Source organism: Lepisosteus oculatus, chromosome 3 (genome assembly GCF_040954835.1).
Source record: "Lepisosteus oculatus isolate fLepOcu1 chromosome 3, fLepOcu1.hap2, whole genome shotgun sequence".
In the NCBI taxonomy this organism is placed as follows: domain Eukaryota; kingdom Metazoa; phylum Chordata; class Actinopteri; order Semionotiformes; family Lepisosteidae; genus Lepisosteus; species Lepisosteus oculatus.
Genome location: NC_090698.1, coordinates 6,548,207 through 6,566,486, shown reverse-complemented (window position 1 = coordinate 6,566,486; position 18,280 = coordinate 6,548,207). Strand labels below are relative to the sequence as shown.

The following is an 18,280-nucleotide window of genomic DNA, read 5'->3' as shown; positions in this document are numbered from 1 at the left end:
TAATCAGTATAGCACTGTTTTAAAGTTCAGAAACCTCACATACCCAGAGACTGGGGAAGAGAATATTATCTCTCATTCTGCACTCTGATTTCAGGACTCGCTGATCTCTGTGTAACCCTGAACACGTACCCATCTCCTCCTTTGTAATGCACCAGTGTGATGGCAGAACGCTGTATCCTCCTTTAACTAAGGGAAGGTGCAGGAATATCCTGATATTTCAGTTCAAGAGTGCTTGCACTTGAAAATATTTTGAGTTCCCCGAACCCAGGTTACCAACTTCTTGTGAGAAGTTGTCAGAGCTTGGCAGTATTGAGCTTTCACAATATTTCAGGAACAGTACACATACCCATGGTAAGTATGATTCATCAGTCATCTGACACACTAGTAAGCTATATGTTTAAAAACAAAATTTCAGGAGGAGGTCAAACCCTACAGTAATTTCTGCCCATTTACACATAAATGACATCCCATTTTGGCCCTTCATTACAAAGGAGGGCATAGGGGATCCGACTTTGTGTCATATTGTAATCCTACAGTCCAGAAATCACTGGTCCAGTCTGTGTCCTATTGTAGCCCTACAGTCCAGAGATCACTGGTCCAGTCTGTGTCATATTGTAAGTCTATAGTCCAGAGATCACTGGTCCAGTCTGTGTCATATTGTAACCCTACAGTCCAGAGATCACTGGTCCAGTCTGTGTCATATTGTAACCCTACAGTCCAGAGATCACTGGACCAGTCTGTGTCATATTGTAAGTCTATAGTCCAGAGATCACTGGTCCAGTCTGTGTCATATTGTAAGTCTATAGTCCAGAGATCACTGGTCCCGTCTCTGTCATATTGTAAATCTATAGTCAATTAATAACTGGTCTTATCTGTGTCACACTCTAACCCTATAGTTCAGAGATCACTGGTCTAGTATGGACTGTGTCATATAGGTAACCCTATAGTCCAGAGATCACTGGTCCAGACTGTCATAGTGTAACATATAGGGTTTCCTCAGCCTGCTATGCAACAGCACCCCTTGTGATATGCTGTGGCGTCTACAAGCTTGCAGTGTAGTCAGTGAAAGAAATAGATCAATGACTAGATGGTTGTGACAGGTGTGCATGTCAGGTGGTTCTATAGTACCAGCATATTGGAATAGCCCTGTTACAGTAGGGAGTTATAGTAACAGAACTGCGTTGTTGTGATAGGGACTATAGGAATAGTACAGTAGAGTAGTCCTGTTTAATGCCAGGCACTAGCAAAATTACAGTTGAATTGCCCTGTAAGAAGGGAGATTATAGTTCTGATATACTAGAATAGTCTATCTTCAAAAGTGGGCTGTTTTAGCCTACAATAACAGTGCAGTAGTTCCTCATGCCCTCTCTCCCCATGTCATCCTTCTTCTACTGTTCTCTCTCTGTCTCTCCCTCCATCCCCCCTTCTTCCTCTCTCTCTCCCCAGCTTCTCTCCCCCTATGTCCACTGTTCTCTCTCTAACATCTCCCTCTTTCTGTTTCTCCTCTCTGTCCCTATCTTTCTGTCCTCTCTTCCTCTGTCCCCTTTCTCTCTTCATCTTTCACTGTGCTCCTAATTTTCTTCCTTTTTTATTTGTCCTCTGTCCACTCTCTGTCTGCCAGTCCTCTCTCACACTGTCTCTGCTCCCTCTCTCACTCTGCCCTCTCTCCCTCTCCTCCTATACTCTCTCTCCATCTCCCTGTCCTCTTTCCCTCTCCTCCTATCCTCTCCCTCACTCCTCCTATCCTCTCCCTCACTGCTCCTGTCCTCTCTCCCTCACTCCTCCTATCCTCTCCCTCACTGCTCCTGTCCTCTCTTCCTGTCTCCCTGTCCTATCCTCTCCCTCACTCCTCCTATCCTCTCCCTCACTGCTCCTGTCCTCTCTCCCTCACACCTCCTATACTCTCTCTCTATCTCCCTGTCCTCTCTCCGTCACTCCTCCTTTCCTCCGTCTCCCACTCTCCGTCCTCTCTCCCTCACTGCTCCTGTCCTCTCCCTCACTCCTTCTGTCCCCTCCCTCACTGCTCCTGTCCTCTCTCCCTCACTGCTCCAGTCCTCTCTCCCTGTCTCCCTGTCCTATCCTCTCCCTCACTGCTCCTGTCCTCTCTTCCTGTCTCCCTGTCCTATCTCTCCCTCTCCTTGCCGTTTGTTATTTTTACTGATCTAATTTAGAAAATGTCCCAATCCTCTTACGTGTCCTGCGCCCTCAGCGGTTCCTGTAAGTGAATTAGGAGGGATTAAAGTCTCTCTCTCTGCATGACAAATTGGTTCAGCAATTACCCCTGACAGATGCCACCAGTACTGATGCATGCTGGGAAATCTATTTTAATTAAACTCCAGTCAGCGGCACCATTTGAACAACAAAAACAACCAATAAAGATAAAAAATAATCTAAAATATACAGAAAAATGAAAGCAAAGGATGATTTAAAAACAAAAACAGAGAGGTTAGGTAGCAATTTCTAGATGTTGTTCATATCATGAACACAATCTTAATAAACCTGCATCAAACCTGGGCAAGTACTGGGGAACATGTACTGTATACTCTATACATCCCCAGCTATATACTATGTGTATACTCTATATATACAGCTGTCATATATATATGATGTCCAGACTATACACCTGTCGTATATACTGTCTGCACTTTGCACCTAGGGTGTATACACTGCACACATTGTACACCTGGAGTGTATATACTGTATTTATTGCACAACCTTGATATATAGTGAATACATTGCACACCTAGAGTATATACAGTATACGGTATACACTGCACAAACTGGGTATATAAACTGAACATATTGCGATCCTGGGGTATATACTGTATACAGCACACACTGCACAACATGGGTATGTAAACTGTACACATTGTATATACCTGAGGTATATATACAGTACACACTTCACTTCCTGGTTATATATGCTATACACATTGCGTGCCTGGAGTATATACAGTACTGTATACAGTACATAGTATAAAAATTGGGTATATAAACTGTACACATTGCATACCTGGGCTGTATAAACTGTACACACTGTACACCTGCAGAGCAAATATTTACATGATCAAAGCAGGTGTACGGTCATTCAGTCTCTTTCAACATGTCTGTCTCTCTCTACACAATCCCCAGACCTCTTAATCTCTCAGACTAGGAAGAAGGGACTCCATATGGCCACCATGAAAAAAACAAAGAAATGAAATGAAAATGAAAAACAACAATATAGAGAGAGACAGAGACAATTACATCATCCCTCTCAACAACACCAAAGAAAATGGACAAGCAAAAACAGAATAATGATTTCTCAAGGGGAAGAGTTTAACATGTGCATGCGCTATACTCTGTATAACACACATACTGACACACACATTGCATACACACAAACTGACACATCTATACACACACACTATACACTGTGAACAACACCCAGAGACACACACTGCAGACATACACACCACACACTGTATAAACACACATACTGACAAACTGTGAAAAGATACCAACACATTGTATACACACAGACTGAAACATACACTGTATACACACCACACACTGTATAACACACATACTGTACTGATACACACTGTATACACACACCACATACACTAACCCCTGACATACACTGTATAACACACAAACTGACATGCACATTACATACACACACGTACTAATACACACTCTGTATACACACTACCCACTATATGACATAACCCCTAAAATACTGACCCTATATATACACACCACACACTGTATAACACACATAATGACACACAATCTGTGTACACACACTAACGTACAGTTTTACATAACCCTCGACACACACACTGTATAACACACATGTACTGTACATACTATCACACACATCAATGCAGTGCATAACAGAAATACTGAAAAACACAGTACACACATTGTATAATGCATATCAACACCATCTATAACACACGTACTGACTGATACACACTGTATACTGTATACACATACTAACAATATATAGCCCATTGATATGACACAATGTGTACACTGTATACACACTGACATACTGTATAACAATGACACACAAACTGTGCATGTGTCATACACTTAAACACACACCGCATAACACAAATACAAAAACACATTCTATTCCCATGTACCTTCATTCTATTTTTATGTAATGTTCCCTACTTTGCCAAAATAAAACTCTACAGGGGATGAACATTTTGTAAAACAGACCCATAGGAGCGGACAGACTCCAACTCCACAGCAGTTTGGGCCCCTCCAGATTCAGCTGCAAGATCTCATACACAGGGCACCAGTGAAACAGAACAGCTCATATTTATGAAATTAGCATTATTTCACTCTTGCACATCTGTCTATAGAACCTTTCTCATACGTAGGCAACAAGACTGAAATCTCAGGCTGTATGATACCAGGAGTGGATCAGACTGCTGTGCATTGGGAGTCTGAGTAACAATGCAGTAAAACCAGGACTATAGTTAAATGCATATACAACTGGCAACAATGTAAAACCTGGACTGGATCTAACTTCTGTACAATGGGAGCTGTAATGATCTACACTACTGAAAATCCTGGAATGGATTGGACTACAATAATTGCACTCCTTAACATTCTTTACATGATTAAAGAATATACTGTAAATACACACACAGAAGCAAATCTTTCATTTGGTTTGTTAAATGAGTTCTGTAAATGTAGTTTCTCCCATCCACCCCTCTCCACCACCCCGCCTCCACCTCCGCTGTAATTCCAGTGCAGTCTAATCCGCGGCTGACCTCAATCCCATGATGCAATAGGTCACATGACACACCGAGGGGGGCCCGGGGCTGCTGGGGGGAATGTGGGACAGAGGGGATTAATTGGGACGTGCACCAATCGCAGGAGAGCAGAGAAAAGGGGAGCTGGGGGTGGGGGGAGACAGGGAAGTTTCCACAGAATATCAGAAAAGATATTTCTCATTTCCTTTTCCATACTCAGGCATTACAAAAAAGTATTTCTACACTGATCACCACTGCGGCATGCTTCACAGGTGTTAACACAGGTGGTAAAGTAACCGTAAGCAGCGTCACCAAAAGAGCTGCTGGTTTGCCAAAAAGACGCTCCAGGAGGTTGTATGCCAAGGTACACAAAGCCACGTGAGCCGGAGAGGAAGTGGGCCCAAGCCTGCAGGAGAGGAGTGGCTGAGCCACTGTCACCAGCAGAGCCCGAGGGACACCAAGAGGCCATTCAGCACAGGGTCGGCTGCCCGGCTCACTATCACATACCTGTCACCCTGCAGAGGACTGACCGAGGGGTCGCCCCCTCCAGTCTTGCTACCTCTGGCATATTAAACTTTTCCACGTCATTCCCGAAGCAGCAGCTCCTCGTACTCCAGTCTAGCCAAGTGGGAATGCCGCTGTCTCCTCTTTTCCTTTACACTGTGACCTGAACCGTTGCCAGCCCACGTCTGTTAAATCGTAAGCACAGTTTGCTGACTACAGAGAGAACCAATCCTCTTTTTTACAGGGAAACATATGCAAGGGTGCCTTCATTCTTGAAAGGTATTCCAGGAGAGGCAGGACCCAGCAGGGTACACGTGGGATCCTCTCTCTGGGGCTCCGGTGTAGCTCTCCCAGACAGGGCACACATCTCTAAGGCGTTTGCGGTGATGCCGCTTTGCAGAACAGTTCAGCCTCTGTCAAATTCTTAAGGTTTAAAAAAGATCTACATTATTTCAACGTCTGCAAAGGAACAAGTAACAGGTTTATTCCATGCTGAAAAAAAGAAGAAAGAGAACACAACGTTTCGGCCGTGGAGCCTTCTTCAGGTGTGAGAGCTTCAGCTTCTTCTGCTCACACCTGAAGAAGGCTCCACGGCCGAAACGTTGTGTTCTCTTTCTTCTTTTTTTCAGCATGGAATAAACCTATTACTTGTTCCTTTGTAGCCTACGCCTGCTGACGCAGCTCCCCACCTGAACTATTATTTCAACGGGCCTCACATCTGATTTGCCCTGCTTTCGTGGGCCATTCTCCATCTGACACGCTGTGAGCTCCACAGCTCCTTCCCAGAGAGAGAGAGAGAGCTGATCAGGGTTTGGAGAGTCAAGAACACCTTGGCCATTTCAAGCCAACTCATCCTCGCTCATGACTGGCCTAGTGTGGCCCAGCACTTGGGCCATGCATGGGCACAGCACACTCATGACAACTCTGAGGCTGCCAAGTAGTTTTAGCACCCTTCTGTTTTAAAGAAGGCATCATTTGGCCCAGAAATAATAACCAGTCTTCACAACTGTATAGTCGGTCTCACAAAAATGGAGAAATACCTGTTCCTCGTTCTAAATGTCACCTTCAAGTAAACCACTTCCATTCACACGTGATACAGAGTAACTGGATGTAGTCCTTCACAGTTGGGAGATGGGCTTAGTTATTGGTGAAACTCTCCAGGACACAACGGTACACACCAACCACTGACATCTTTCCAGAAACCAATCTGACCAACTCGAATTTAAAAAGCTATGTGTTAAAAGCTTCAGTGAGAAGTCAAACTATCGAAAGAGATTTATTTTATGCTGAAAGGCCAAGAAAAGAGACACAAAATTTTGGCTGTGGAGCCTTCTTCAGGTGTGAGGGAGGGAGGGAAACAGTCAGCTTTTTGTTCTATTTGTTCTTTTTGTTCTCCCATGCTTTATCAGCTGTTTTTTTATTCCTGTCAGCCTGGAATAAACCTTTACCTGTCCCTTTGCAGCCCACGCATGCTGACGCAGCTCCCTACTCGAACGTTATCGAAATAGACGCCTATCACCCACAGCACTTCCTTCAGACGACATCACCACGTCGTCACACGTCAAGACTCTCAGGGTCTCCCAGGTGAAATAACTGCTGCTTCCCGAATGGTTTATACACACCACCCTGGAATGGCATGACCGGGATCTTAGAGGCACAGTCCAAGAGCAGAGGGACAAAAGTACATGTTTTAGAAAAATGTTCACACACACGTTTAAAAATAGACAAACGCACACTCCTCAACAGCTGCTGTTTGATGACACGAAGATATTGACTCCACAGATCTGTGCCGATTCTCTCACACCCCAGTCCTGCTCTGAAGAGCTGTTGTGGGAGCTGACTGTGGCTCTTGACCAAAGGGGAAGACTGGGTGAACCATTATTTTATTTTATTTGAGTCATTCCATCCATTTTCAGTTACCGCTTTATCCTGAGAGGATTATGGCTCTCCGGAGCCCAATATAGCAGGCACAGGGCATAGGGTGAAACTACAGCCTGGCTGGGCCAAATGTTCATTCATTCCCATTCATAATAATAATAATAATATTAATAATAATAAGTCACTTTTCTGGACACACAACTTAATTTGCTTTACAGGTAATGGGGATCCCCTCCACCCCCACCAGTGTGCAGCCCCACCTGGATGATGTGACGGCAGCCAGAGTGCACCAGTACTCTCCCCACACACCAGCTCTCAGTGGGAGGAGAACAGAGTGATGAAGCCAGTTCAGAGAGGGGGATTATTAGGAGCCCCTGACTGGTAAAGGCCAGAGGTAATCTCAGCCAGGACACCTGGGTAACACCCCTACTCTTTTCAAGAATTGCCATGGGATTTTTAATGAGATGTCAGTTATCACTGCCCTGCACACAGAGGGAACATGCTCACTCCACACAGATGCCAGTATCAAAAGCAGAACATAGATATGAGAGGCAGCAGCATACCCTGCCTTGTCACCATGCTGACCGCTATATACTTCTTTCACACTGCTGGTCTGTCCCAGAGGTGATACACACATGACACAATACCCAGCATGGAAGGGAGGAGTCGCAATCCCAGGGCAAACCACAATGCAAAACAAAGTTGCTCTAAAATTAAATATTGCTCGATTCCATCACATTAAACTGTGGTGATGGACAAAGGCTGCGAGTTCTACGAAGCAATGGCTTTCCTTTAAAGTTAAGTTTAAATTTGTTTTATCTTTCACACTTTTGTCGGATGTTTTCTTAATTGATATTGTACTCTGTACTCTGGATTATAATGTCATTAGGAGAGCGTGTCTCCTCCCCTAGTCCTCAACTCAACCCTAGTTGATCACGTACACCGACTCTGAACTCAACTCTAGCCCCAACCCCACAACTCTACTAGAGCCTTAACCCCAAATGTGTCTGTCGCTGCCACCCTGACCCCGAAACGCGCTTCCATTTTGCGGGATGCCTGAGCTCCCAGGACAGAAGCAAACAGGTTGGCGGCTGCGTCTGTGTGTGTCAGAGCATTTGCGTCTGCGTGTGTGTGTGGCTGTGAGGTTAATCTCCCTGCCGGCGCTGTGCTGTGCTCTGTTAATCTGCAGCGCTGTCAGTCAGCAGTTTGAGCCGCAGACAGGAGGATTGGGCTCTAATCCTTCAGCTCAGCACAGATGGACACCGACCGCAGCACAGACCTTGGGGAAGGTGAACAGCACTCAGAGACACTCGTCACACTATGACACTGACACACACTCTAATACACACTGACATACGCGCTGATACACACTGACGTTCACACTTATGCACACTCTGACACACCCTCTGATACATGCTTTGACACACACACACACGTCAGAGCATGTTGCTGACTTGTAAAGGGTTCAAAGAAGATCAACTGGGCTAATTTTATACATAGGCTGAAGGAACTGAATCTCTTCAGTATTGAGCAGAACAGATTATATAAAGGCAGTTGTAAATCCAAATGTAAAATCCACAAAGTTACTGAAACAGTCCCTTGACACAGGACAATGAAGCAAGAACATACGGTAACAGCTGGTACTGCAGTAACAAGAAGGTAAAGCATGGTTGGTGTCACTTTGCAACACTTGAAAAGCACGTTGCACAAAATCAAATGAAAGAAAATCACAAAGCCAGGCAAATAAAACAAGGGCAGAAGATAAAACCGTCATCTTCATAGCATGGCAGGTCACAAAAAAAGTACAAACTATGTAAATGACCTTTGAGGGTTGTGATTACTTGAATTAAAGCCCCTTGTAGGTTAATTTCGGCAGAACTAAAGAGAATCACTTCCATCAACATGTCTGTGTAGAACATTATCTAAAGGGCAAAAACTGTTGTCCTTTTCTGGACTGAGGTCTTTATGAACTGTGGTCTTACTAATGCACTGTGTGATTGTACAATATCTACTACAATCCACTAAAATGTTTCTATATACCATTTATTAATAACAGGCAATTAGTCAATAGGAGAGATCAGGCCCAGACAGGTCATTAATACTATTATAACACTTTGTTTTATAATGAAAACACTGATCAGAGTCTCCAGTAGCCTGATCCCAGCAGCTCCAGGTAAACTGCGCAGGAGCAGTAAGTGTGTAATGATGTAGTAGCTCCTCCACCCCATTCGCCCCCCAGTCTCACTGACTCGCTGTCATGAACTGCAGGTGCTCCTCTCTACACCCACATGAGGCTAAAAGGCTCCTTTTTGAGCTCCATAATACAGATCTGTCAGGATGAACTGTTATCTGAAAACAAAATGGCGACAATGTCAGCAGGAGACCACCACTGAATTCTGCACAAAGAAGGAAACACTCTGAGCTGAACGTGCAGTGCTGAACCATGAATACTGTATGTCTAAGCCTTTTGTCTCTTCGATTTCGTCTATAAATTCTACTCAAGACACCACATAGCCTCCGTACAGTAACCTCTGAAAATTCCATAATTTCACTCATTATGAAAGTGTCTGTCTGCTACATAAGGTCAGAATAAAGTGAGCTGTTTTTTTTATTTTAGTTTTGGATAGTCATTCAGAATGGAGCCCATAGAAACAGGTCTTTCCACTCAGATTCCGGGCCAGCGCTGTGCTCAGAGCTCAAGGGCTGATGGACCGAGCGCAGGAGACAAAGGCTGGCCTTCCTGTTCTCCTCCCCACTACCCCCCGCCCGCAGACTTGTTTATAAAAGTAAACAAGATCCCCACATGCTACTCTTACACACACACACACACACACACAGATCAACACAGCCATACTGTACAGATCCGTGCCACTGCTGTCTCTGTTTTTATGAAAAGAGTGGACAGTGTGTGTGTGTAGAGGGGGTGCTCATGGTGCTGTTTTCACTGGTGGAGAGTGGAGACTCAAAAATCTTGCCCAGCAGTGACAGAACAAAAAAGAGTCTGGCCATGACTTCTGTCATGCTGATTGTAATTGCTACTATTAACCGTATTATTAGCATAGGTGGTGGGAGTAAAATGATGATCAATTCCATGTCTGTTATCATTATTATGTTATCTTTTATTTTACTTCTATTCTCATTACTGAAAGATGTGGTTGTATTGCTGTTAAGATTATTTTAAGTTTTATTGCAACAGTAGCGGGAAGGGGCTCGATCTAGGTGATCTCTGCTTGCAGTGCAAGGCAGGGCACCCACGTATGCAGAGAACTTTATTGTTGTGTACCACAGGATGCCACAGTCACTGTGAATGAGAGCAGAACACACTGTCTCCAAACACACGCGGGGCAGCAAAGGCTTCTGTTCGCGGAGTGGAAAAATAAGGGCGAGCGCTCACACCCCCCTCTTCATCAGTGTACGAGCCGTGTTTTCGTACCGACGGAGCCCCAGCAGCGCGTACACTGGTGTCTCCGCAGGGCCCGTGTCCTGGGCAGCGCTGCCCCTGCTGGACACAGAGTGAACAGCAGCCCGCAGGTCCGGCACTGTCGCCCGGGGCGAAAGCGGCCAGCACCGTGCGAGGAGCTGCGCTCTGCTGGGCTGGGCTCGGTCCGGCACAGTACCGCCCTTCCCGAAACTACACGGAACGTTTAAAGAACAACGCAGACAAAATATAAAGCCGAGAAAATAATATTTTACTGTTCTACTATTCTCTAACTGTTCACCCCCCACCTACAGTGCCTTAAAAAAGCAATAACATTGTAAGGTTTGATAGGAGGGAACACCTGTTACTGTAATATATGTCAAATTAATAGCACCTCGGTGACTTAAATACTAAACTATTGTTGGTGGAAAAAATGGGCAAGAGTGTTACCAACTGGGCAGTTTTGAAACACGAGGCATTTTCGTTGATACAGGAAAAGATAAAAATATATATATATATTTGCTAGTCTCGTACACCCGTTGCCTGTTCTAATGAGACAGAAACGGAAAGAGTAAAGAAACATAAAAATAAAATTGATAGGAGGAGGAGGAGGAGACCGGACTGTCAACTCTCCCCGCGGACACGCGCGCCCCGGCCACACTTCCGGTTCTGTTCGCCAGCGCGCGACCGCGGCAGACGTCAGGCGTGGAGGGCCGGGCGGCACGGCTGTAAATATTCTCACTTCTCATCACTTCTTAACCGTTAGAGCGACGTTTTCTAAAGGTATTCCTGTAGTAGGAGCGAAGAGACGGTACCGTTCTGCCTGTGGGCTGTCAGCAGCAGAATGGCCCTTTCGGAACCGGACCAGACAGTAACGTATATGCATTCAAGAGAAAACACGCACATCTTAAAAGAATAAATTAACTTCAACTATAATTAACATTGCCAGAAAGCAAATACGCTGTAATGTCTTAATGCTGCGAGTTGTAAAGGTTTCTATCTCCAAGTCAGTTTTTAAGGTTTCCTTTTAACGTGAAAGGTTATCAGTTCGCTTATTTCTCGGTGTTTTTCAGTGCTGCAGAAAAAAACGACGATTCGGTATTGGTAGTTATAGTTGTTTACCATGTGTGAAGGATTAATCAGCCGCAGTATTTGAACCACTTTTGTTTGGAACCTGTGGAAGAGTTGAAGAAAAGAGGAGTTCACCTGGCCCACTTCGAGGATCGGATCATGTTTGAATCGTCAGCCGTTCCAGACCTCTCCAACTCTTTATGTAAAGAAGCTCCTCCTCTGTCCATTTGTCTCCTGGTATCACCATTGGTCTAACTCTGAATTGACTTTACCAGTAACTTGCCAGAGTTTTAAGTTCCCCCCAGAGTCCCTTCTATTAAAATCTAAAGAGTTGCAGCCCTTCCAACCTGCAAAACATCCCTTTAAGGCCAGGAAGTAAGCCTCTTGTGGACTGGGAACACTGCAGCAATGAACTATTTGTAGCCTTGACCAATATTGGATGCTGTTCTCCAAATGAAGTCCGTGGCTTTAAAAAAAACTTAGGGAGAGTGTCTGCTACACTCGAATTCTACACATTGTCCTAACATTGCGTGGTTTTGAATTTTAAAGATTCAGTTCCCCCTCGTATGTCGTCTCCGATACCCTGGTTTCTTTCAAGAAAAGGCTGGGTGAGATTCATGTATCCATTGGCTACTCCCGAATGGGCTAGATGGCCTCCTCTCGTTTGCAACCTCTTAGGGTCTCATCCTGTTCACAACTTTCCTGTGAGGCTTCCTCTAACATGGCGACCAAAACCTCAGTCCTGCCCAACACGCTTGAGAAAGTGACCCTACCTCCCTGGACCGGACTCCTGTGCCTCATGTGCTCAAGTTGCCGGCCTTGTTGAAGAGCTGCAGGAGGACACCGGAGGGCTCACAGACAACACGTCTTCGAGCTCCCCCCCCCCGCTGGTATGTGTACATTCTTACCAGCAGCAGACACATTCCCACACTCTGCTAGACTTGGGTTCGAGTAAGGGGGGCTGCATCAGTGTGCGCTGGCTGCAAAACAGCAAGTAAAGATGATAATAATAATAATAATAATTGCTTACACTTATATAGCGCTTTTCTGGACACTCCACTCAAAGCGCTTTACAGTAATGGGGTCTAACCTCCACCCCCACCAATGTGCAGCCCCACCTGGATGATGCGACGGCAGCCAGAGTGCACCAGTACTCTCCCCACACACCAGCTCTCAGTGGGAGGAGAGCAGAGTGATGAAGCCAGTTCAGAGAGGGGGATTATTAGGAGGCCATGATTGGTAAGGGTCAATGGGAAATTTGGCCAGGACGCAGATCAGTTCAACCCTGAGAAGTAGAAAGAAGCAGAGCGTTTCAGCTGTTGAGACTTCTGCAGGTGTAACGTGACAGGAGGCTCGAGTGCCGAAATGGTGCCTTTCTCCTAGTTTTCAGTGTTGAACTGAGGTTTACCTGTACATGTGTGATGGCCAGGTGGGTGGTTAGCACTGTCTTCACCTCTACTCCTGCTTTCTGTGTCAAGGCAACTGCAAGGTCCCTACTCACTGATTTGAGTAGCGTCACATAATGATGATGATGAGAAACATCTTTTAATTATAAACGTGCAAAAAGTGAAATCTTGCCAACCCCCGAGACAGAGGCAGTAAGAGGAAAACGTTTGTGTAACATCTATTTATTACCACCGTAATATGAGAAATCTGGAAATTACAAAGATCAGCTTATAACATCTGAAAACATTTAAATCAAAATAGAAAAAAATAATAACGTTAATATATGTGGTATCACACCAATCCAAGCAACAGATAGGAGGAAAAATAAAATCACACAGAGAGGGGAGGGAGAGAGAGTGAAAGAGGGAGAGATGGAGGAGAGGCACAGGGTGTTAATGACGGAGGGAAGGTGGGGAGAGATGGAGGAAGAGGGACGTGAGAGGAGGAGGATGAAAGAGGAGAAGCCGGAGGAAGAAGGGAGGAGAGACGAATGAGGTCGAAGCGGGGATTTCTGCCAGGCTGCTGGGATACAGTGAGGGAGGGAGGGGCCTGCCATATACTGTCCCCTCCCTCAGGCTGCCTTAAGAAGCTTAGAAGTCGACGAAAACTTTTTGTTAGAAAAAACAAGAACTTTTTTTTTTGTAAAAACATTACTCCCCATTTCTTAAATGTCTGTTTATAATTGATTTCTGCAGTTATGAAAAGAACAGACTGTGTACTAAAAAAAAAAAAGACACCATCCAAAAAGATACTTAATCATCATCATCATAATCAACATGAATTGCTCAATCAAGAGTTGCTTGTAGTTGAATACATTTTTGCTATGTGCTGCTCAGGGCACGTGTGCAGACGGACAGACGTGTGGACAGGCGGGCCGAACGGATTCCTTCCCCCTCCTTCGCGAACGCCCCGTTTTCTGTTGGCGATGATGCTCCCTCCATCGTCTGAGCTGAAGAGAGGAGTGAGTACGCTGACCCGAAACCTGGTCTGATCCAAGCCTCTGAAATACCTGATAACCCCCAAACCCTCCCAAATCAGACAAAAGGGCAGTTGTGGAGGCCCAGCCGGGGCAGTTTTTGTAGCACCCTGCTGAGGAAGGCACCCCCACCCCCCCGCAGCAGACCGACCCCGGCTGCCCGCGTCTCCGTCGGCCCGTCTGTCAGGCTCTCGGCCTGCCTGTCCCTCTGCACGCGTGTCTGGTCAGCACACAGCCGGTACATGCACGAGAAAGGTACCCTAGAAGTCTGCTGCCGACAGGACTAATAAAGACGCGACTACACACTTTATTCTCAAGATCATCGTTAATCTAAAGACTACAAACAGAAGAAGGAGCGCGGGAGAGAGGGGGCGGCTGGGCGCTTAGGCGCGCTCCCCACGGATGCGGCGGGCCAGCTGGATGTCTTTGGGCATGATGGTGACACGCTTGGCATGGATGGCACACAGGTTGGTGTCCTCAAACAAGCCCACCAGGTAGGCCTCGCTGGCTTCCTGCAGAGAAAGAGCGAGACGCTGTCAGGACGCGACGAGTGGGACACGCCTATTGTGGACAGGAGACTATGAGCGAGGACAAATGGCAGAATAGACAGCATTTGAGGAGATGCACAGGAACAGTTTTAGAAACGGACAAAAAGAATAGAGATTTCAGGGCACTTATTCAACCAGAAGTGCAATGAACGTTGTCCACTGTGCAGCATATAGGAGCATGTTTCCATAGACAGTAACAGTGGACACCAAAGGGTATTAACATCCCGGTATCCACCAGAGGGCAGTGTGACCATCACCTGTGCCCTGTAATAGCTTGCCTACGTCTTGATAAAAGTGTCAGTAACTGCTGTCTTCTGGTGTCCAGTGGGTTAGTGCTCCACATGGTCCCGTCTGTGCACGGACCTCTTTTTACCACTCCTTGGTGCACACACTACACTACACTGTTGGCCACAGTGGCCACGTAACTTCAGAGGCACACTGTAGGTCAGGTGTGCACAACGGCACTCCTGGTTTTCTGGTTCTCCTTCCACCTTCACCTTTTATTAATGGATCTCATTAATTGACTAATTGGACCAATAAGGGCCTTTCCCTGATCTTAAATAACTAGAGATTTAAAGAGCCTTCTAAAACCCGCTGGACGGCAGACCCTGAGGGCTGGGGTTGGACACCCCTGCTGCAGATGGATTCTCTGTGTTAAGGGCACGCCGCCTTACCTGCAGGGCCCCGATGGCGGCGCTCTGGAAGCGCAGGTCGGTCTTGAAGTCCTGGGCAATTTCCCTCACCAGCCGCTGGAACGGCAGCTTGCGGATCAGCAGCTCGGTTGACTTCTGGTACCGACGGATCTCACGGAGGGCCACTGTACCGGGCCTGGGGGCAGCACAGAGGGAGAGTGGGTGTCAGAGAGACAGAGGTAAGGCTGGCAGGCAGAGTGTCCTGCACTGCGAAGAGTGAGAGTGGGGCTATGCCACAACTGTCAGTCTGCAGAGCACAGCAGTGACCATGGGTTAAACAGCACAGTACTCTTAGCACTCTGAGACTGCTACTCTGTATTATACTCACTGTGTTTTATACAGTACAGAGATATGTCTGTTACAGTGTTTGTAATGCAGTCACAATAAGTACAGTGACAGATATAGTAGAGTACTATATATTTTATAGTATAGTGCAACTTAGAGTGCAATTCAGAAAGGGGGTTTCAACTATACAGTGACATTATGTTCTATTTTACACTAGTGAAAGTATTGTGCAGTGCATGACAGCATGTTATACTGAACATTACAGAGACTGCCTGTTCTATACATTATAGTAGTGACTATTTTGTAAAGCAGTAGTTTTTCATACTACTTAGTGATAGCCTGTAATCCAGAGTCTTTAATACTACACTCTATGCGTTTTATACTATACAGTACAGTCACAGGATGTTTTCAACTATGCAAGGACAGTGTGTGTTAGAGAGTACAGTGAGAGTGTGTGGCGCATTTGCGCTGACAAATAGCGGACTGCAGTCGAACTGTGCCGGGCCTGACCTGTAGCGATGCGGCTTCTTCACTCCACCAGTGGAGGGCGCACTCTTGCGAGCAGCCTTGGTGGCCAGCTGCTTGCGGGGGGCCTTGCCTCCAGTGGACTTACGGGCAGTCTGCTTGGTACGGGCCATCGCAACAACGGTTCACCCTGAGGAACAAGGACACAGAGATGATGTCATCCACCACTACACGTTATTATGATGCACCTCATGTTCCAGGAGAGCAGGAATGCGGACTGAGAAGCCCTACTATATGTAACTGAATAACTATTACAACTTGAACTGGCTCCATCACTCCATTCTCCTCCCCACTGAGAGCTGGTGTGTGCAGAGCGTACTGGTGGGACAGTGGGGCTGCAAACTGGTGCTGGTGGAGTGGACTATCACCTGTAAAGCGCTTTGAGTAGTGTCCAAAAAAGTGCTATGTAAGTGTAAATTATTATTATTATTGGGCAGGATGGGAGATTTGTAAGAAAATAAGTTTTCTCCTCTAAAGAAAAATTTACAAAGCAAAGCACTCGTCTGGCAACCAGGGCCACTGTGATTCAGGAGGTTCTATCCTTCGGGTGAGAGATTAAAACACGGTCCAAACTACTTTGTCGTTAACGACGCCATGATAACGTTTTGTCTAAAAAGCGGATGTAATTAAGCGCAGTGTCCCGGCTAAACTTCACTCTGGTCTCGAACAACCTGACCTCCCCTTAATTTAGTTGGTGAGGCAGTTTTGAAGGTGATGAAAACCGCTGCATAAGTGCGAGGAGTTTATTGCTACTAGCATTCTTTATTACAGTGGCAGTCTATGTTAGTAATACAAGTAGGGAGCTGTGTCAGTAAAGGTTTATTCCCTGCTGAAAACGTTGCGTTTCCTTTCTTCTCTTTTCAGCAGGGAATAAATCTTTACTTGTTCCTATGTTAGTAATACAGCATTTCTAGCAGCTGCTATAGTCGGCAAACCTGCTCTCAAGACTTTCAAAACAGAGTGTGCCATCTATTCGGGGGAAAAACGTTCTCAGTCCACGCTTGCAGAATCTGCAACTGGGTCAAGTGGACCACAACACTACGATATCCAGAGGCCTCAGCGCCATCCTATAAACAAATCCAACCCAGTCCTAGCAACAGAGATTCAAGCCAATCCGCAACTCCACAGCACGCGTGGAGGCGGAACTAGCAGGAGCCTGCAGCCAATCGGCCTCTGCGGCTACGCTGTCAATCATGCGCTGGGGAACAAAAAAAATAGAACGGGAAAAAAAACGACCAGCCTAACCCTGTCACGCAGCCTATCGGTTTGCGGAGTCTAGCTCTCCCAACCAATCCCCACAGGCGAGAGAAAGTGGGCGGGCTCACACCGACCACGACTCCTCCCTGCGCCGGCCCACCCCCCACACGCCCCCCCCCCCTCGCAGACCATGGCCGCTGTTTGAAACGCAACCGGGGCGAGACCTGCGAACAGCGAGCAGAGAGCGGCAGGATGAAAAACTTTCAAAAATTGTCGAAAAACCCAGCAACTGCCCCACAAAACAGCCGACGGGGCGCAAAGTAGACACCCAGAGGAACCCAATAAGTTCAGCCAAGCCGTGGTTTAACGCGCAACCGCCGCGTTTTATCGAAGCAAACCTCTTCCCCCCCCCGCCTCCCAAAGTGAAGCTAGATTTTCTATCTCCTCAGAAGTAGAAAGGCTGTGTTTTTCTCTCTGGCGTCTCGGCTGTCGGGCTTGTTTTTGCATTTCCCTTCTAAAAAAAAAATAAAAACGCGAAAAAAACGAAATAAAACAAATCCTAAACTTTTACAAAAGGTGTAAAAAGTGCCCGGTGAGGGAGATCCCGGTGCCTGCTGGTACTTACCTGGGGGAAAGTGCGGGTTAAATAGTGAAATAAGATTTTCGGTTGTCAGTATTTACGGTCTCTCTCACACAATGAGCGCGGAGCGGCCAGCGGCAACATGGCTGCCCTGTCAATCATACTCCTCCCACAATGCGCCGCACCTCGCCGCGGTGACCATTTTCTCCTGCCACGGTTTTTTTTTTTACCATTTTGTTCCATCTTTCAACGTTTCCATATTTCAACAAATCGCTACTTTCATTTCCAGAGACGCCATTCACGCGAATTTTTTTTAACCTACCCCCAGAGAAGCCACCGCCAGTCGTCCGTGGGATTTGGGCAGGGAGGGGGCAGACGAGTGGTTTCAGGGGGTCATTTTGGGGGG

The 18,280-nt window shown here is 46.3% G+C and overlaps 1 protein-coding gene across 2 annotated transcripts; it reads right to left on the bottom strand.

Moving 5' to 3' along the window:
* Window positions 1–13,237: 13,237 nt before the first annotated feature.
* Window positions 13,238–18,280, bottom strand: h3f3c (H3 histone, family 3C). Of its 2 annotated transcripts, none has more exons than XM_015340704.2 (4): window positions 18,197–18,280; window positions 16,083–16,227; window positions 15,270–15,423; window positions 13,238–14,559 (listed from the first exon to the last, which is right to left on the bottom strand). In XM_015340704.2, exons 2-4 carry the CDS (start codon window positions 16,208–16,210, stop codon window positions 14,431–14,433), a joined length of 411 nt encoding a protein of 136 aa, XP_015196190.1. In that variant the 5' UTR covers window positions 16,211–16,227; window positions 18,197–18,280; the 3' UTR covers window positions 13,238–14,430. The 2 variants fall into 2 exon arrangements, with proteins under 2 accessions (XP_015196190.1, XP_006627520.1); XM_006627457.3 differs by lacking the exon at window positions 18,197–18,280 and adding an exon at window positions 17,920–18,036.